The sequence below is a fragment of the Vipera ursinii genome (genome assembly GCF_947247035.1).
Source record: "Vipera ursinii genome assembly, chromosome: 3".
In the NCBI taxonomy this organism is placed as follows: Eukaryota; Metazoa; Chordata; class Lepidosauria; order Squamata; family Viperidae; genus Vipera; species Vipera ursinii.
In genome coordinates, this window is record NC_139516.1 from 43,678,460 (window position 1) to 43,699,139 (window position 20,680).

The 20,680-nt window shown below is 40.6% G+C and overlaps 2 protein-coding genes across 4 annotated transcripts in view; one reads left to right on the plus strand and one right to left on the minus strand.

Annotated features, from left to right (window-relative positions):
• Positions 1–1,522: 1,522 nt before the first annotated feature.
• The window catches only part of SLC45A3 (solute carrier family 45 member 3), a 31,347-nt gene continuing 12,189 nt past the window's right edge, over positions 1,523–20,680 (plus strand). Inside the window, exons 1-3 of one of the 3 annotated variants that reach the window (XM_083359741.1) lie at positions 1,550–1,578; positions 15,671–15,907; positions 16,611–16,681. The gene's annotated coding sequence lies outside the window, so the exon portion shown is untranslated. Of the gene's footprint in view, positions 1,588–15,670; positions 15,908–16,610; positions 16,682–20,680 lie in introns of all 3 variants that reach the window. The other 2 variants (XM_083359740.1, XM_083359739.1) reach the window with 2 other exon arrangements.
• LOC310637953 (cyclin-dependent kinase 2-associated protein 1-like) lies at positions 4,433–4,660 on the minus strand (the record flags this gene model as incomplete). The annotated part of the gene is made up of 1 exon (XM_083358589.1): positions 4,433–4,660. The coding sequence occupies one exon, from the start codon at positions 4,658–4,660 to the stop codon at positions 4,433–4,435; it is 228 nt and encodes a 75-aa protein (XP_083214715.1).

The window sequence follows — 20,680 nt, forward strand, 5'->3', positions numbered from 1 at the left end:
ACTACTGTAACGCTCTCTACATGGGACTTCCCTTGAAGACTACTCGGAGGCTCCAACTGGTACAGAATGCGGCCGCGAGAGTTGTCTTGGGAGTTTCCCGGTACTCCCATGTTACACCTTTGCTCCGTGAGCTGCATTGGTTGCCAGTTGTCTTCCGGGTAAGGTTCAAGGTTTTGGTTATGATCTTTAAGTCCCTACATGGCATGGGTCCGCGATACCTCGAGGACCACCTGCTGCCGGCGTCGACTCCCCTCCGCCCTGTGCGCGCCCACAGAGAGGGCCTCCTCAGGGTGCCTCCTGTCAAGGAATGTCGACTGGTGGCCCCCAGGGGGAGGGCCTTCTCTGTGGGTGCTCCGGCGTTATGGAATCAACTGCCGGTCGAGCTCCGGATGGCATCAGACCTCCGATCCTTCCGTCGCGGGTTGAAGACCCATTTATTTGAACTAGCGGGTCTGGCCTGATGGGGGTACTTGGGTTTTTTATTGGTTTGTTTTAGTATTCTGGTTTTAACTTGGGCATTAATTTAATTATTTTTTAATGTTTGTATTGGTGTTTATATTTATGCCCTGTGAACCGCCCTGAGTCCCTTTGGGAGAAGGGCGGTATAAAAATCTCAATAAATTAAATTAAATTAAAATCAATAAATTTGAAAAGTATTCATTATTGTCATCTAGTGACATTAGATTTTTGAATTAAAGGAGCAGGTTTTGTCTCACTCCAAAGCAGCATTATCATTTCACTCTCTCTACCATAACTGTTTGGTTGAATTTTGCAAAACGGGAATTAATCGTGAATCATCTTCAGATATAACTGTTGAATAGGGCTTAGTTAGCAAGCTAGCTTTACTAAAATGTTTTTTTGTGTGAAGTGATATTGGGAGGCCCATAGGGTTTTCTGAGTCTTATTCCTCAGTTATATTTCTCAAACAGAATCAAATCCATAGGTGGCATTGAATTCTCATATTCATTTCCAGTTAGCTTTGGTTAATCCTGCTTTTTCTATCGCTCCTTGTAAATTAATGCTTCACCCAAAGAGAGAAAGAAATTAAGCATGCATGCTCTCTTTCGCATAGGTATCTGCTTATCTTTACTTGTGACTTGCCAAATTTCTGAAAAAGTAAAATAAACAAAAAATCTAAGCAATTAATGAAGAAAAACAAGACAGGGACTCTGAAAGGAGGAAGATAAGCAAATAAGCCATCACTCTTTCATAAATGTTACATAGCTAAGTTGCAAAATGTCCAGGTGTAATGTTCACTGCTGTTGATTATTTTGGGATGAGTGGAGTAGCCAAATGGCAGCTTGTCCCAGATAAAAGGAGGGTGGATGAGTGGGTGGTGGGAGGGAGAATCTTAGTAACCTGCCTCTCCTTTGCTGCAGTAGGGAAATAAGTGGCTTAGTACCATTGGGCAGAGTTATGAATTTCATCACCTTTGCATATTGGACCAGCCAATGAACAGGGTGATTAAATATATCGTCCTGTCTATATTAACTCCAAAGTTTACAGTGACTTACGTAAAGCTTTGTGAGAGTTACACTGAGCCTTGTGCAAGCCACCCCTGGATACTGCATTTCCCAGGTGACAAATGTAAGATCGTTTTTTTCATATTTGCATTTTATGTAACTGCATCTTGGCTTAGATTGAATTTGGGGTGGGAGGAAGAGAATTCTAGTATTACTGTATTTGAAGGTTAAGAGTTACCTGAAATTCTTGGTGACTACCTGAGTGCACCTCTATAGTTTTCTTGTATGGAAATAGTTTGCCGTTGCTGTTTTCCTAGATGTTCTTTCAACTTGTTCAGATTCTATTTTTTTATGGTTATCCCTATTTTTACTTCTGGGCAATATGAAAATATGAGTGGCCCCAGAAAAAACAATCTCGGATTTTGCACCAGTTATGACTGTCTTTATTTCATCATTCCCTCTCAATATACTTGCTTGTTCTTGGGTATTGATCTGATTTTAATGTTGTATATTCACTAGTTACAATGCACAGTAAGTACTTTTTGGAAACCAAAATGTATTATTTATAGAAAGCATAATTTGAAGGTACCATAAAGGTGTAATATAGGAGAGAGAAGAAGTTTCCACTCCATGTGTATTCCCCATGATCTTTGATCTGGAAAATTGAGATTCCTGAAAAAATGAAACATAAATGACTAACGGGAAAAGAATATGCCTGTAATTTTCAGAGACTGCCAGGAAGATTTCCCCACCCTGTCTGTATAGAGCGCCAGTGAGAGTTCATGTTTACAGTTAGCCTTGTTCTTCTCAACCATGCTGTGTGTTCTAAGCCTAGAATTTGCAGCAGCCACATTCAACTCAGAGTGCAAACTTAGCCAATCCTCTATTGCCAAAATGCACTTTCTTTCTTTTCCTGTTGAGAAGCTAACAGGATAACAGGATCTGATTATGAGGAAAGCTTTCAATTAATTATCCCACTTGTACAAGAGACTTAGCTGGTACTCTGTTCAGATTTTTACAATTCCTTTCAATCAAGTGATTTGTCATAAATCCTGACCATGTGATATACTGCAGAATATGATGGAAGGCCTATCTTAACCAGTCTTAACTAAACGGTGAGTCTTTAGGAAAACTGAAATACAAATAATACAAGTTTCCTAGGATTGATCTCAGTAATTTCAGCAGACCACAGAGGAACCTGTGTCTCAACCATAATTCTTACTTTCCCTACTGAAACTAGGACAAGTTGGAACTATGGTTAAGCAATAACACGACAGCCATAAGTTTCTACAGTCCTGCTTTAGAAATTGATGAGGAATAATAGTTATAGTTGCCAACAGCTTAAATTCCATGCTTTCAAAAGAAATGTTGACAAGCTGGGAAATGCCTTTCTTCTTAAAGAGATCATTGGTCCGATGTGATTTCCAGAAATCATTGAGAAGAATGGGATTTATGTGGCAAAATGACACTGAAGTTACTCATGGGAGAACACTGAGGTGACTCTTTCAAAATCTGGCATTTTCAACCCAAATGAAGACAGAACGATTGCCCCCGCCCAGTACATCCACTTCTGTCCTGCCTTTTTTAAAAGTATGCTGTACCTGAAATTAGCCCATATTCTATACTTATCTTTTTTCTTTTATAAGGGTTCTTGGTTTCCATCCCATGCCCTTCTACTTTGGAGATTATCAGCAAGTTCCTTCTTTGCAGTGGTCAAAAATTACAATGATGACATTAAATAGCTGGCATGATTATAAATAGCTGGAATGGCAGACCACACAACTGCCACAGGCAAAAAAGCATTACTTACTATGTGTTTACAAAAGGGGCCATTAGTATGTCTGGAACTCAAAACCTACCCATCCCTCGCAGAAGAGCACAAGGTCATGCTCTTCAACTTCAGTCTGAAAATAAGCTTCATTACATCAAGTAATAAATACATACAGAGAGGCAAAGTTGCAGTTTAAATCCAGAGAAGGGAGAATTGTTGATATGAGGCTGAATTGGCTGTTTTCGGCTTGGGAGGAACGTGTGCGTTTTTTTGGGGGGGATGGCTGTGGAAAACTCATGCAAAGAAAGAGACACTTTGGAGGATACCATTTATAGTTTGTGCACCAAAAGAATACCACTTGAGATGATTATGGTGCTTGAAGGGCAGATGGCAGGGAATTTTATATCTCCTCCAGCTTAAAAACAGTTCCTGAAATGGTTGGGCTGACAGGCAAGTTAATTTGGGGTGATTAAGGCAATCCCCCCTCCCCAAGAGGCTAATCCTGCAAATGCTAAGTATTTACCTTGATGCATTGTAAAGAATTCTGGTTTTTTGTTTTGTTTTGTTTTGTGGATGCCCACGAGCTCATCCAAATAATGGTGCGGTTCTGTCCTCCCAGGCACGCAAAACTATTTGATGCATTATACAGGAAAACGTCAGTAACGCAGGGGGATTTCTATTAGGGAAATCTGTCCAGCTTTATTTCAGCGAGGGACCTCTGGAAAGCTGCCGAGGATTCCTCAACCGGCCCTGAATGCAGACTGGAAAACGATCTTAAGAGGACGCGAGTCTGCAGAGCAACCGCAGAAGTTGAGAGGGGACGTTAGGAAAGAGGCAAAGCCTGTTCCCCGATTAGGAAAAAGGGGGAAGAAAGAAAAAAAAACACCCAACAATTTCCATTCATCCAAGGGGTGGCTTTGCATGGATCGATCCAGGCTGCCTGCCTGCTGAAACCAAGGCTCAAAAGTCGTTTGTGAGATGACAGAAACATCTGAACGGGAGCAGGAATTCAACCGGACATGCGGATCCATTCTTGAGAAGGACAATATCCAAAACCAGGAAGAGGACACGCAGCCTTGCCAGTTTGAAGGGTGGCTCTGCCTGATTCAGAGGGAAAGGGGGGGGGGTCTCTTGGAGGCAGGGGGCCGAAGCGGGGGTGGGGGTGGGGGAAGCCGGATCTTAGGATCTTGCATTTCTCTCAAGTCTCTGCTAAACATTCCCGAACCAGTCCTCTGGCGTGGATGATGCCTCGTTTTAGCCTTTCCATGGGACTTTTACTTCCGGCATAGGTAGGTCTGATTTCTTTGCCTAATTCTTCTATGATGCTCAGGAGTTCTGCGTATTTGCTCTGAGGGACTCGATTGCTGCCAGTCATCTGCCCTCCTTGCGTGTAGCCTAGAGAGGGTGTGTGGGGGTCCGTAATCATTAAGCAGATGTCGGTACTGCCCCGAGCCGGCCATGCTGGTAGGAGGGGAATGAGCTGGCTCCAGGGGCTTGTAGGACACGCGGGCGCCGGGAGGCTCCGGGGCCAGCACGCCCGGCGAGGTCCGCACCACCTTCGCTAGCGGAGGAGGAGGAGGAGGAGGAGGAGGAGGAGGAGGTGGCTAGTGGGGGGGGGGAGAGCCGGCCCCGCCGCAGCCGCCCATCCCTCTGCTCCTCTCGCCTGCCCCGCCGCGCTCCCGGCTCGGCCGTGCGGGGGGCGGGAGGGCACAGGAGGAGCAACTTCAGTCAGAAAAATGTAATGAAGCTTAAGCATTTGCTATCATAATTTCTTCAAAGCTTCTCATGGCTGAGACTTTTGAGTAATATAGTTTTCTCCTGTCGCTCCAGTACAGTTCTATAGTACCAAATAAGGCCTCTCTATTGGCAACAAAATAATCTTCCCATTCAAAAATTTGAAATTTTGTACTGGCTTAGCCAATGGATTGCTTATATTTTTTTGCCGGAAAGAATGTATTGGGGCTTCGCACATTGTGCGAGTTGATAAGGTGGTTTGTTTGATTTTAGCTTATTAGGTTGGATCTGAATCCAATATAATGTGTTGAATTCTATATGCAAGCCTGATTTGTTTTAAAGTCACAGTTTTGTTTTAGGGTATGTTAGTGATGGTTACATATAGAGGTTCCATAGGGTCCTTCTTTAGGTTCATTAGCTTCCCTTCCAATTGGAGACTTCTGGATTCAGTCTGCAGTGTGTCTTGTATCAGCTGGCAGTTCTCTGTCTACAGCTGCCCCAAAAGTCCTTATATCATGCTGGCTGGAAGAAAAAGGCAAAATGGAAAATGTAAATAATTGTCTTTGACAGCATGACCAGCATGACTGTCACAAAAGGGGGAGCAAAGTTAGCCGCTGCTGTTTTCAGTCTGACCTTTGCATTTTTGGGATTCTTGATGTCATGGAGTGATGTTAAACTGGCAGAGTATTTGTTTCTGTTCAGGGCTAAGCTGTGAATGTGTGGGTGGGGGGTGGGGGGCGTGGGGTGGGTGGGGAATGAAAACTTTTCAAATTATCTGCCTTTTAGTTTCTAAAAAATGAAGCCTAGCAGTCCACATAATCTCTCCCCCCCCCTAAATTCATGACTTTGGTGGCTTTGAATTGTATTCTACAACTTTGCAGTAAGTGTGAGTTTGGAGGGACTCTGAAGAAAGAAGGGGATTTAAAAAACTTAAGTTCAGTATGCTGGATTCAAGAGATTAAAAGTCCCAGAGTGTGTAAAAATGAATGCTGAAAGCAAGATAATTTGGACTACTGCTTCTTCTTTCTTGTTTCTTCTTCTTCTTCTTCTTCTTCTTCTTCTTCTTCTTCTTCTTCTTCTTCTTCTTCTTCTTCTTCTTCTTCTTCTTCTTCTTCTTCTTCTTCTCCTCCTCCTCCTCCTCCTCCTCCTCCTTCTTCTTCTTCTTCCTCTTCTTTTTTTTTAAAAAAACTACATTGCTGAAGACCCCTTTGAATAGTAAAAGGAGAGGTGTGAGACAGTGAAAATACTTGTAATGCCAAGAGATAATGATGTATGTTTGCACATAGGTAGTAAGGTCAAAGGATTGATACTTGTTATCTCTGTAACACAATGCTGTATCTTCACACTACTCCTACACTTCTGTATTGCCATTCTCTCAAAAAGTCTGCCATTTGAAAAGAATGGTATCTTATGAAACGAGGTGGAGGTAAGACGGATAGCAAAGAAAGGAAAATACATTTCTTTGCCTATAATTAGACAAAAATAGAATAGGGAAGTAGCACCTTGTGTGAATTGATCATCTGACTCTGACTGAATGGCTTGAAATATTGTACCCTATTTCATAGGATCGCTGTGAGGAAGAGAAGTTTTCAGATGCACATATAAGTTATACTCTGTTGGAGCTTGAAGGCAGAGTTGCATGTGAAGAGGTCCTGTTCTGGATGAAAATTGCAAAAAACTAAAACTCTCTGCAATTTCATCCCAGCATGGTGCAGATTATGTGCGTCTCTTGTCCCTTTGCATATGATGTATCACTGTCCTTTTCCTTGGCCAGAAAGTTGAATTGAAGGATATGTGCACTCCCCTCAACGCTTATTGGAAGAACATCTTAAAACAAAATTAAGTGCTTTAAACTTGAAACTGTGTCCAGATTTTAAAGTGAGTTCAAACTATCTTGACCCAAAAGTGATTATTTGACAGTGGATAGTGAATAAGGGACACGGTGGCTCAGTGGGTTAGGACGCTGAGCTTGTCGATCAGAAGGTCAGCAGTTTGGCGGGTCAAATCCCAAGTGCCACGTAACAGAGTGAGCGCCTGTTACTCATCCCAGCTTCTGCCAACCTAGCAGTTCCAAAGCACGTAAAAATGCAAGTAGAAAAATAGGGACCACTACGGTGGGAAGGTAACAGCGTTTTGTGCGCCTTTGGCGTCTAGTCATGCCGGCCACATGACCCCAGAGACGTCCTCGGACAAGCGCTGGCTCTTCGGCTTTGAAACGGAGATGAACACCGGCCCCTAGAGTTGAAAACGACTAGCACACATGTGCGGGGGAACCTTTACCTTTACCTAGTGAATAAGGATAATGGCCTCTGCTGATAAAATGATCAGCCAAAGCCAAGGAACAAACCATGCGTGGCCTTGTTTCAGTTTTGCACTCTTGATCCTTATCTTGAGATCTGGGGATATTAATGCCACTTTAGAAGTTACAAATATATTTTATCATTATTTTTTAAAAATCAAAGCTCTTGCTTTCTTATGCCACTTACCCTCCAATAACCTTCCAGACCGTGTTTGAATGAGGTACTTGTAAAACGGCATCTTCAGAAAAGGCAATTCTGGACCGCCGGGCGGGCCCACCGCTCACTTCACATTCTTCCAGGAGGCAGGCAGATGGTCAAATGCAGCTGAGCACAAGGAGCCCTGAAAAGCCCAGCTAAAGTCTGGATCTCTTCCATGTGCATTAAAAAGGAAAAGCGGTAAACCCAAAGCCCCCAAATGGCTTAGAAGAAAGGGAAATAATGCCTGGGGCATTTCTACACAATACCAAACTTAAACTCTTATAAATGGGGACTCCTTCCCTAAATGGAGAAGGGGTGGGCTGGGAGGAGCTTGGCATGTATTGTCAGATATTTCTCCTGGCTGCTGTTGTTTCTGTTACCGGAGAGCTGGCTAGGCCACCTGTTGGGTTTTGACACATGGGAGAGGCCGCTGCCCTTTTTGACACTGCCTGCCTGTCCTCTTTCCCCTTGTCCGAGTTCCCTCACTTTTCCCTTCCAAATAGTTGTCTTCTGTTTACAACTGTCCCATTGTGGGGCTTGGCTAGAAGCAGCTGTGGGGGGGGGGAGAACTGTTTCAGGCTCAAGGGTAATTTCAGCCTCTTCAAAAGCCTTTAGAGCCTTGCTCCCTCCCTAAGAGGATGGCAGCACCAACAAGGGGATAATTTGATGGATTACTCTGCAGGGCTGAGAGGCTCTTGGCTAATCCCCTTTGTGTGTTTGCTGGGGGAGACACTCAGCAGAAGCCCCCACCCCCCCACCCTCGCTTTCCCTGCCTCAGGCAGAGAAAAGGCTGCTCAGCAGGGCGGGTTTTACATCCTGACATATAAATGCAATCAGCCGGGTCATGTGAGTAGGGTTTAATCCTTGCCCACTACCATGGCCAAGACTTTAAAGGGAGGGGGGCACCTTTGGGATGGCTTTAGATTTTTCTCACTTGGTTTGATTTCCATTTTTATTCTTCTGCATTAAACCACAGGAGGAGGCTAATTGGCAGAGGGGCAATCCTTAATCCTGGCCCGTTTGAAAGCAAACAGCTGAGGGAGGTCCCATCTTTATTTCTAAAAGGCACTTTTCTCTTTCTCACTGAAGATATTGACAATCCAAGTTTAATATGTCCGATTAGTGATTTGAATTAAGATCTTCCAAGCCATAAGCTACTAATACTGTGAGCCTTTGGTTACAGTAGAAATTACAGTTGGCACTGCTATGCTGTATATATTGACTGTGGAGCATGGATTTGTAGGACTAAGTGCAGGAACTATACATTGTGTGTGTGTGGGGGGGAGGACCCTTTGTTGGGCTGTAGGAACAGAGCTAAATCTTGACATTTTTAGAAGGATTCCCCCCCCCAGTGGATGGAGGGGAGGGGAAATGCTTTGTCGGGTGATGGTGGTGGAAATCTCAGCTCTGGGATGGGGGAATCTCATCTTCATATGGAAGTGAGATTCCCCCAATAGGCAGCTCTTTCAGCCAGCCCCCAGAGATGGCAGGGAGTCTTTCTGGCTGCTGGCAGCAGCTTACAACCTTCCCTGCCAGCTTCCCTATTGGCTTTCTGGAGAAGCCACCAGAGAAGATTCCAGATGGTGATCACGTGGTCACAGTCATAAGTCTGAACAGGTTTATTTATTTATTTATTTATTTATTTATTTATTTATTTATTTATTTATTTATTTAATTTGTATACCGCCCTTCTCCCGAAGGACTCAGGGCAGTGAACAGGGCAATAAATACTAAAATACTGAAATGCAAAAATTAAGAAGAGATTAAACCATAATGCCCAAATACAACAAATAAATTACATAAAAACAGTAATAAAACCGAAACCCATCAGACCAGGCCGGCTTGTTCAAACAAATAGGTCTTTAGATCACGTCGGAAGGAGCGAAGGTCGGGAGCCATCCGGAGCTCAACCGGTAAATGGTTCCACAGATCAGGCGCACCCACAGAGAAAGCCCTCCCCCTGTGGGTCACCAGTCGGCACTCTCTGACTGGTGGCACCCTGAGGAGGCCCTCTCTGTGGGAGCGCACTGGGTGGAGGGAAGTTGATGCCGGCCGCAGGTGATCCCTAAGGTACTCCGGACCCATGCCATGAAGGGCTTTAAAGGTCATTACCAGCACCTTGAATCTCACCCGGAAGGCAACTGGAAGCCAATGCAGCTCACGGAGCAGAGGTGTAACATGGGAGCATCGGGAGACCCCCAACATGACTCTCGCGGCTGCATTCTGCACCAGTTGGAGCCTTCGAGTGGTCCTCAAGGGCAGCCCCATGTAGAGAGCATTGCAGTAGTCTAACCGAGAGGTCATGAGCGCATGAGTGACTGTACGCAAGGCATCCCGGTCTAGATAGGGCCGCAACTGGCGCACCAGGCGAACCTGGGCGAAGGCCCCCCGAGTCACAGTTACTATATGATCTTCTAAAGAAAGCTGTGAGTCTAGGAGGACTCCCAAGTTGCGGGCCCTATCTACGGGGGGTAATAACTCACCCCCCATAGTAAGAGATGGAATACTCTGAGTTGCCAAGCATCCAGTTCACCATCATGTAACTGTGGGAAAGCATGACACTACAATGGCTGGAAGCACTTTACGGGTCATGAAGCACCCTTTCTGAGGCCATCATAACTTCAAACTCTCATTAAACGACCAGTGGTAAGTTGAGGACTCTCTGTATTAGATACGAAGGCAGACATTTGACTAACACTAAATAACTTCTGATTTACCTGCAAATTCAATTCAAAGAAGACCTAGAAACAGATCTCATAACCTGGAGACTACCTGAATTGCTTTGCTTGGAAGCTGGCAAACACAAGAGAGGGTGATGTGAGAACAATTCATTCTTGCAATTCAACGACTGCACAGAAATTACTTAAGAGTTTAGTTGCCTACAGTACGTGCAGTCTGGATGTTCTGTGAATTGGATTTGTAGACATGGTGGCCTAATGAGCAAGTCATTCTGAAACATTTGACTTTCCTTTTCTTATTCACACTCCTTTTTATGCCAGGCAAATTGATTCTACTGTTAAATTGCACCAGCTGTCTTTGATGGTTCACAGAGAGAAGTAGTACAGGGAAAACCTCAATAAAGCGTAAATGAAAGCCTCAGTGTGTTAAAATAGCTTTCCCAAAAATGGTATTGAACTTTCTTGAGGGGCGGTGTGTGCTTCCAAATCAATTTTGACTCCTGGCTGCTGCCTGGAGAACTCCATCCAGCTTTCTTGGCAGCACTTTTGGAAGGACTACAATTTGCCACTGGCTTCTTCCTAGGGCTGAGAGTAACTACGCCAAAGTTGCCAGCGGGTTTCTGTTGAACTATAATCCCCATAATTTCCATCAAAGCACTGGTTAGTCTAGTAGGGGATTAAAACAGGCATGGTCCAGTATCTGGTTGGGATAGGCCAGACATGTCAAACACAAGGCCTGGGGGCCGGATCCGGCCCACGAAGTGGTTTCATGTGACCCCCGAAGCCATCCTGGAAACAGTGAAGGAACGGCCCCCACTGCCTTGGCTCTGGCCCAGAGACTCTCCTTCTGCCAGAGACCCTCAGATCTGTCCCCACTCCTGCCCAGGCCCCCATAGGCACCCTTGTTGCAAACGATGTAGAGCTGGCCATGCCCACCCAGTAGGCCATACGCACTCTAGCCACGCCCACCCAGTAGGCTATGCCCACCCAGGCCACACCCACCCGGCCCCTTGAGGGCAACCACAATGCTGATACGGCCCTCAATGAAATTGAGTTTGACACCCCTGGGATAGGCTGATGCTAATAGGGCTGCCAAAGTTGAACTGGAAATATTAATGGCCACCAGATGGCAACAAAGAGAGCTCTCTGTCTAGCTGCCACATAATGGTTGCCCAGAATTTGCAGAACAGATCTGGCAGTTCTGTTGATAATGTATTTCTTCTCTACTCCCACTCCCTGGGTTGAGTGGCTTCAAAAAGACCAAAGAATATTTGGTTTTTTCTTTTCACCTTCTAATTTTATTTAAAGGTCTTGTTTTGAAATAGATTTTCATTCCAAATAACTTTACTGGCAGTCCCCAACTAATTTTTTTATGGTTAACGTAGGTTGTTGGGAAACAAAACTGAAGCACAATTGTATAATTAGAAATTTTTGTTGTTGTTGTTGTAGGGACAAAATAGCTGGAATAGTCAACAGAGTCAACAGATTATGCAACGATCCTCTGAACACTTACTCCGTAGTAACCTCCTGTAGACCATTCTTCAGTAATTGAATGTGTGATCCCAGCCTTATTTAAAATTTCAGTGAACTGAAATCAGCAGTTGAATGCCAGTTCATGAATCTTAAAGAAACAGGGAACTTCCTTCATTGTGAGTTTTCTTTTCCATTTACAGAAGCTGTTAGATCAAGGCAGTATTTGTGCATTCCTTGAATAAAAAGGGGTTTTTCAACATATTATTAGCCATGCTCTGATGAAGAGCTAGAAATATAAGTTACAGTTACCCAGCGGGCTTCTGTTGAACTATAATCCTCTCAGTTTACCAAACCAGGAGCAAATTCAAGGAGCTGAAATTAAATAAATTACAACTGTGCGTCTATCTTCTTTACTCTGAGCACATACTGTATTTAAGAACTGAGGGGGGATGGGTCAGAGAAAGGTGAGGGACTTTTCCCTTGCCCTCTCAGATCAGAGAGGAAGTTTATAACTCTTCTGTTCCTCTTTCATTCAGTTTGAAGGACAGCTTCCCAGTTTTTCTTTTCTTCTTGGAAAGCCAAGGTTTCTGAGTCTTTTTCTCGAAGGATAAATGCATACAATATTTCGCAATAGGTTAACTTTTGAGAAATATATTTTAAAATTAGTAAGAAGCAACTCCCAGTTCCCTCTGCTAAGGGTTTACTTTCCAGGCCAGGCCTTGAGAAGTAATTGTAAGCTGCCCGCTGAACCTTAAGGTAGACAAGTAGACTAGACAAAATGACATCAAGTGAGGCTTAAAGAAAATGTTGTCTGAAATGTTCCTCTTTCCAGTTCTAAGTTATAATTCTACATCTCCCTGAGTCTAAGCTTCATTAAAGCAATCAAATTTACTTTTCAGGAGACTTTGCTTATAATTGCACTGTGAAGCATATGCTCGTTCAATACAATCTGTGCCTTCAACTTTTCAGATGACCCCCAAAGAGTCAACTTCCAATGTCTAAGATATGGGTTTCATCCTTGTTTGTGGGTATCCATTTCTAGTGTGTTCTAAAACAATTTTGTACTTCTGAGAACTTTGGGCTTGACCCTTCACCTCTCTCTTGTGTGGATGAAGTCTGCTGCTGCTAATTTGGCGACTAAAAAACCCTATACTGTATTTGCATTTAGAGGGAAGATAATAAATTCTGTCATTTTGCCCTACAGTATTGTTTCTAAAAGTGCTTTTAAATGATTTAAAAATGGAAAAGCAGTATACAATATAATTAACTATGCCCATTCTCATTACTGTGAATTCTAGGCCTCTCTTAGGCATGAAAGCCTTCTCTCTCAGCCCAACTGACCTCACAAAAAGAGGAGACAAGAGGATTAGGAGTGTTTGCTATTATATTTTATTTCATCTGGGCAGGAGAAATAATAATAATAATAATAATAATAATAATAATAATAATAATAATAATAATAATAATAATAATAATAATAAATTATTATTATTATTATTATTATTATTATTATTATTATTATTATTATTATTATTATTATTATTATTATTATTATTATTATTATTATACCCCAGGTCCTTTGGAAGGACTTGATAGGCAGATAAAAATGCCAGATCCAATCTGAACCTCTGATTGAGTGATGAAAGATAATAATGTGTATCATATATTTCTGTGTTGTTGAATACTAGTATAGTTAATTAATATTATACATTGGTGCTGAATAATTTCTTCTGGAAGAATTTCTAATTTTTATTGATTTTATTTTTGCCCAGCAGTCATTCATACATAATTTTTTGAACATGTCTATACCATTTTTTAAAAAAAAAATCAGCTTGGTGTAATTTGTTGAGTTGTTACGCTTTGATACAGTCCTCAAGGTTTTAGGTCCATTGGAACAGCGTTTCCCAACCTTAGGAACTTGAAGATGCGTGGACTTCAACTCCCAGAATTCCCCAGCCAGCATAGCTGGCTGGAGAATTCTGGGAGTTGAAGTCCACGCATCTTCAAGTTCCTAAGGTTGGGAAACGCTGCATTGGAACATATTTGTGCAGAAGCTGCAGGAATGTTAAATATATGTTGTTGTAACAGTTGCCATCCTTCTAAAGTGTGCTTTAAATTTTTCTTCCCTTTGTCTGGCTTTTCCCTTTAAATCATGCTGAGGCCTGGCCTGCTTACCTGGTTTTCAGGTAAAGGAGTTTTGTTTCCTGGTTTCTTAGACAAATGTTGTTCTCTATTCATCAGGTAGGGCTTATAATGTGTTTTTTTTAAAAAAAAACTTCAGACTGTCTCCCAGGAGAAGAATAAAGCAAAGTGCGAACTGATCCTGTGCCAGATCAATTTAGACTCTATTGACTCTATTGCGTTCATAGCAGGCAGATGCTTATTTTTTTGTTGAAATGTGAATCTTAAGGTTCAAAAGCAGATTTGCAGGACACTCAGAATCCTTATGTTTCAGGGGGAGGGAGGGAATGTAGTATAATTAAGAAGATAAAACATCTAACATTTTGAATAGAAATTTTAGTTTAGGTGGTGAGTTTGACACCCCTGAGACAGACCAACTTTGGAGATTGGACTTTTATATTTAATCAGATAACAATTGATAATAGATGGTATTAAGAAACAGAAATGGATATTTGATCCAGGAAAAATTAAAGTTAACTCTTAATAATGAATTGGGATAAATAAGAAGCTATGGTAAATTTTTTATGTTGATTACAGTAACAGCTTGTTAACGGAGGGTTTTGAAATTTTAATCTTGTCTTTTTATTATTATTGTATTTTCAATTAACTATTTTGTCATTAATATAGTATATAGATGACATATTAATTGCAAATTGAATTAGTAGTTTGAAATTTTGGGGGCCTATTTTGCAAGGGGTGGGAAACTAATATTGTTGTAATATATTAATCAGCATTCAACTGGTGTGGGATAATAGGTTTATATGTGTTAGGTTAGTGTCTTGTTTCGGCGGGGGTTGTTTGCTTTTTAAAATAATAATAATTTTTTTTGAAGTTTCATATTTAAACTTCTTTTGAATAAAATATAAATAGACAAAAAATACTGTTCATAGTCAAAATAGCCAAATCATTTTCATTTTAGTAAGATATGAACACTGGTGTCTGGAATGTCAAGGTATAATAAACAAAGCAGTTGTATTAGACTCTCATCATGACCACAGTTTTATTTTCAGCATGGTGGGTTGCAACTGCAGTTATCTGTCCTGGACACTTCCACTTTAGCATCTAATTTGGCTTTATGCCTGGCAGACCTAGTCTCTTGGCAAGTGTGTTGTGGGAGAGATTAGTGGCTTATAATGCCTGCCTGCTCTCTGTTGAGACTGTTATTAGTAGCCAAAAAGGTACCTGCAAAAGTGTAAGCTTTGAATTATGAGTGATAACTTCCCCCTCTTCTTTCTACTTGATCCACATTTCCTCCATGACTGAGATATAAACAATGTACACTCCGTTCATCTGAATAGAATAAATGCTGTGTCTATAGTATCTGTTCATGGTGGTAAATATAAAATGACATTCAGTGATTCAGGAATAAATTTTGAAGTGTAGGTGTTTGGGTGTTTGCATATGTGTGCTTATGTGTGAATCCATTGAAGAGCACACTATAGTGCAGTGCCTATTGATTAGGACCAGCATGTTTGCAACTCTATGCGTAATTGCCTTCAAGTTATACGCTCTGGCTTTTTAGATTCAGTTAAAACATGTTGATCACGAATGAAAAATCTCCATCAAGTTGAAATGCCGCTTTCAAATTTTAATTAGAAATACAAACTATACTGCAAAGAAGTTTTGCCTTTTAAACTGCTAGTATACAGGAGGACCCTTATAAAAAAGCAAGCCATAATAAGCTTCTGCTTGATAATGTCCCATATTTGCTGATTTCATTTGAATTACTACATCACAAACAATAACAATTTGAAGGCTGCATTATCACATCATTCATTTATTAGATCAGAAATGACATTTGATGTTTTCCTAACTTTCACCACTATTTTGGAGAAAATCCTAAAGCTGTGCTCCCCTTATTCTCTCTCTTAGTGCCCAGATTTATTGAAGCTACAGTAACAGGAGATGCACCCAGAACAACTCAGTTGTTTCTTGGTCTATATAACCTGAGTTTCTCCTTTGATGATTCTTCATTTCTACTGTTGTCTTAATGGATTCAGATCACATGTCAAATGTCAAATATAGCACCTGGATTTCCCAATATGGAAATGGAGGAAATACAAGTTGACAGCTTTCTACTTGTCATAGGGAATGTGCAGCTTCAAGTTGGTGAGCACTGTAGAATGACATAGTTCTGAAGAGCAGCTTGCAAAGAAAATAGAGTTCCCTTCCAACAATAGCTTTTATTCCATGCCAACTTTTTGTGGACGCTACTGCATCCCTTCCAAGAGGCCCAGTAGAGTACAGACTCTCCTGTTGTGGAGGCAGCCCTATTCAGCTGCATAATCACTTTTGAGAATGGTTTCAGGGCAGGGTTCCCAGCTGTTCCCAGCCATCTCGTCTCTCTCCTCTCCCCGCCCCCCCCTGCTTTTGTACCCTTTTAGGACCTCCATTACCAACATGATGTCTTGGAGCAGAAGTACTGCTTTCTGCAAAAGGCAGAAATGGGAGTCTACCAGTTATCCTACTGATAATAATTCAACAGTCATGTCATCCTAGAAATTGACAACCTGAATTGTCAATGATTGTGTATTTGCCACTTTGTGACTCTTTTTTTTTGTCTTTTCCCCAGACAAAAAGAAGGTTGTGTATTGTAACTGGAACTCTCAACTCACTGTAAAATATACAATAGTTTTGCAGTACAAATACTTGGGAGAGGGGGGAGGGAAAAAGGGAAAGGTAAAAAGCTGCAGGGAGGGCTCTGAAACCAATCAGCTATGACAGTCAAGGGGTGGATCTTGGCCCCACCTCTCCTTGGTGCCCTCCCAATGCCGGTCCAAGCTTACTCTGCTGAAAAAGCTTTGTCTTTCAGAGGGAAGGGATATGAAAGCAGCGTACTTGAACTTCTTAGCCTGTTGGTTTCCAGCTTTAGCAAATAACCAGGTGAGTTGATCTTAGCATTTGGAATAAGTAGAGACTCTGCAGATGTTTTGGTGAAGGATAGTTTAAATTTACACTGTTTTCTCCTCTTTGCTTCCCAGAATAGTTCTGTTTTCTTTCTCATCCTTCCAGGTTACTGAATGAAAGCTGCAATTATAGAAACTTACAGGAAATAATGCCTTTCATCAACTACCACAGAAGAGAAGGGAAAGGAAGAGACTAGTTGGGAATTGCTTTAGGTTTTGCTGAACAGCTCCTTGCTTCTGAAATGTGTTAATATAGGGCATGAATTTAGGTTTGCACAGAAGTGAAAGAAGAATACAAGGTTTTGATTCGCTTAATGTCTAGCATGAAAGCTAAATATGTATTACATTTGTAAACATTACAAAATTGCCATTTCTAGAGGCCAAGAAGTTAATCTAATTTTGCCCCACATAGTATAGAAGATTCTTAGCGTTGCGGCATCTAATTCTGCTAACTGATGCTGTGCTACAACTCTGTCTAAATAAATGGGATTCAACATTACTTCCAAAATGCCTTAAGAGCCCTTATTTGAGTTTTATGACTTTAGGGCAGCTTTATAAATGGTCTATTTAAAAACCAGTTTTTAAATGGTCTATTAGCTTTTCATTAGCCTAGTGGCTAAATAAGAATTCTTCTAGCAGTTGAATAGCAATTTTATAGTTATTCTCAATGCAGAAATTAATGCGTACAGTAAATATGTTTCCAATTCACTCTTCTATATGGATGAATAGTAACCAAAGCTCAAACAAGATATTTAAATATCTCTGTCATCAAGATAATAGATTAAAAGTAATGAAAAAGCAAACATCTAGAAGCATGACACACAAACGCCTTACTTTTATGCATAATCTTCATAACAGTTGATATCTATGGAGATTCTTAGTTATCCAGGACATGGTTGTCCCAAAGGTGCTTTTTCAAGAGGCGATTGGACTTTCTTGTTTTTCTTTGAAGACGTTTTACTTCTCATCCGAAAAGGTTCATCAGTCCTATATGATTCTCCTGGAAATGACTTTAAAACACATTGTGGTTGTTTGTACCGTTCTTTGCTTTGCGAAGCAAAGTTCTGTTCAATTATTTAGGTTATACTGATAAAATACACGTTTTCCACGTATCAGTTTTGAAATTGAAGAGTAACTGTTGTTCAGAAAAAACATAAAAAGTAGCATGTAGTTGACTTTAGTTTCCCCAACATAACTGTTTTCTAATTTGCCAAATGTGTGTCTTTCAGAAAACTCAGAATTATTATTATTTTATTAATCTAAGAAGCCTATATTTAAAGCTAGGGAAAACTTGTTCATCTGGAAATGTTTGATCAGTATCTACTCACTTTTTTATATTTCCCTTTTCCCCTTAGAAGGCAGCAATATGAATATCTTTCCATTCTCGATATAAAACTAACCATGGGATCTGTGGTGGGCAGTGCTTTTTTTTGTAAAAGAAAAAGGTGCCGGAATTCACACGTCATACAACCCGCCTTGCCTACCCTACAAGGTTCCATCCAAAAAAGGTGCCGGAACTCCGTTCTGAGCGTTCTATGAGAAAAAAAGCCCTGGTGGTGGGTAATATGAAGAGAAAAGGGGCATTTTATGTGATCTCTATCCTCAAACTGGCACATGCTAATTTCCTTTGGCTATACTATATGGTACATAGTTTACACACCTTTCTCTTTGTATCTTTTATGGCTTGTTCCTGCTGATGCAATGCAGTGTACATACTTGTTAAAATCGATATGGTGGGTTTGGGTTGAATTGTTTGAGGGAGGAAAGATGTAGAAAATGAAGACGATGGCCCCGTGAACTTCTCAACTCTTGAGCAGAGTAGCCCCTCCTTAAACACCATAATTGCTTTTTTGGAAAGACTGATCAAGCTTTCTTTTAAGTTTCATAAATTTCAGGGAGTTAAGTGAAAGATAAATGGCCTTCCCTGAGTTAGCTTTTGTATTTACAAGAATCTCAGATATTACAAAAGCATGGAATTTGTGTGAATTACTTACCGTATTTTCCGGCGTATAAGACGACTGGGCGTATAAGACGACCCCCGACTTTTGAGAAGATTTTCATGGATTAAAAAGTCATCTTATACACCGGAAAATACAGTAAATGTAAATAATTTTCTAGATAGCAGAAGAAAATAATTTGTTTATAGTGGCAGATCTACCTGTCTTGATAAGTGAATTTATATAAAGTGTTAAAGTTACAGGTAGAAAGCATGCAATGATAGGGAAAACTCCTTACACACACACACACACACATATAAGGCAGTGTGTGCATGTGTGAATATTTGAAAATTTCAAAATATGTTTTCCAGGATTGAATGTTTCCCATTCATTGTTTCAAAATCCTGATTTTTTAAAAAAACAACTTTAATAATTTGTCTCTTTTTAAGTAATATTACCTGGAAAAAAGTACTGTGACTTTACTGTACTGTAAATTTTAGGATTGTTTAAAATAGGAAGTTCTGCATAATCCCTTGTTTTGATGACTGGATGCCTCAGCAAAAATACGTTCTTAAGAAAGGAAAAGGGAAATTCATTTTAGAGAAGAAGACCTCTCATCTTCATATCTATTTTAAATAAACATATGTAAAACGTGCTTAGTAAGTACATTTAGAGCTCTTAGAATTTCTTGGCTCCAAATAGTTTCCGACTTTAAATTTCTGCCAGAATGAGCAAATAACTGTTAGACCTAGTCAGCTAAAACAAAAGAGACCCAAATGTAAATAGCAATTATTGTTAGATTTCAGCTGGAAAACTGATAGATACAGGACTTTTGAAATTGTATAATAACAAACTGGATTTGAGACTATAATAAAGGATTGAATTTGATTATCATGGAAAACGTAATCTTCCCCAGCCGTATTAAAGATTATTATCTGACAGTTTGCACACAGTGAAGAAAATCGCATATTAATCTTGTTAAAGGGACATTGGTAGAATATATTTTCAGTGCTGTGATAAAAGTAATGCAGTCTTGGAGGCAATAGAGCCATCTACTGGTCTGTTTTGTTAAGATGTTAAACTATGGTTTACCAAAGATATATTGCTTGTAATTCCAACTCAAAGAGATAACATTTTTCAATGACTTGTATACCTTCTTTCCTTGCTAATACATTATCTGAGGAAAAATCTAATAGTGGGGATATTGAAAGGCAAATAAGTAATCGATATAGTAACTTGGGTATCAATTTAATCATTCTTAACTATATGTCAGCCTTGTGGACCAGCCCCAACAAGAACCAGCCCCAAGAATAATAACTCTATTGTAAGCTTATATTAACAGAAACTTGCAAGTCTGCAAGTCCCAGCAAACCTTTACAATCCAAGAAACTAGGGAGGGTCTTTTTCAAGACATTTGACATGCCCCCATTCCTGCTGTGGACCTAGCTGCATCTTATCTTATGTCAGATAAGGCCTTCCTCTTGTCTCCTAAGGTAATTCCCACATATCCTCACACTATAGCTGTTTAGAATTTATTCCTTGCTTTCTGAATAACACATTAACACACACACACAAATTCCTCCTTCATACAGTGTATTTGTTAATATCTTTAATTGTTCTCAATGATCTGTATTTTTCCTTCAGTTTCTAGCCCAGATTTTCTATTTAGCAGATGTAAATGGTAATTTAAACAGTTGCATTACAAAATCAACTGTGCCAGGTTGTTTCCCTCCAAAATATTTATTTAGTAGTATAAAATTTCAGATCTATCTTATTTTCACATGTCCCATTCCTGTTGTTCCTATGAGTGCAGAGTTTATGTACTTTTACTTGGATTCACATCCAATGAATATAATTGTCAGGTGAGTTTAAAACTGAGTCTGATGAAACACCCTAGAATAGCTAATTAGAAGCCCTAAGTGGGATGTGCAGCTAATAGTGAGATATTGCTTTTTCAGCTTGGAGGTGATGTGTTGTCATTATGCCCAAAAGCCTATGCTAGACCCTTCCTCCAAGAATTTATTCCCCCCCCAGCTATC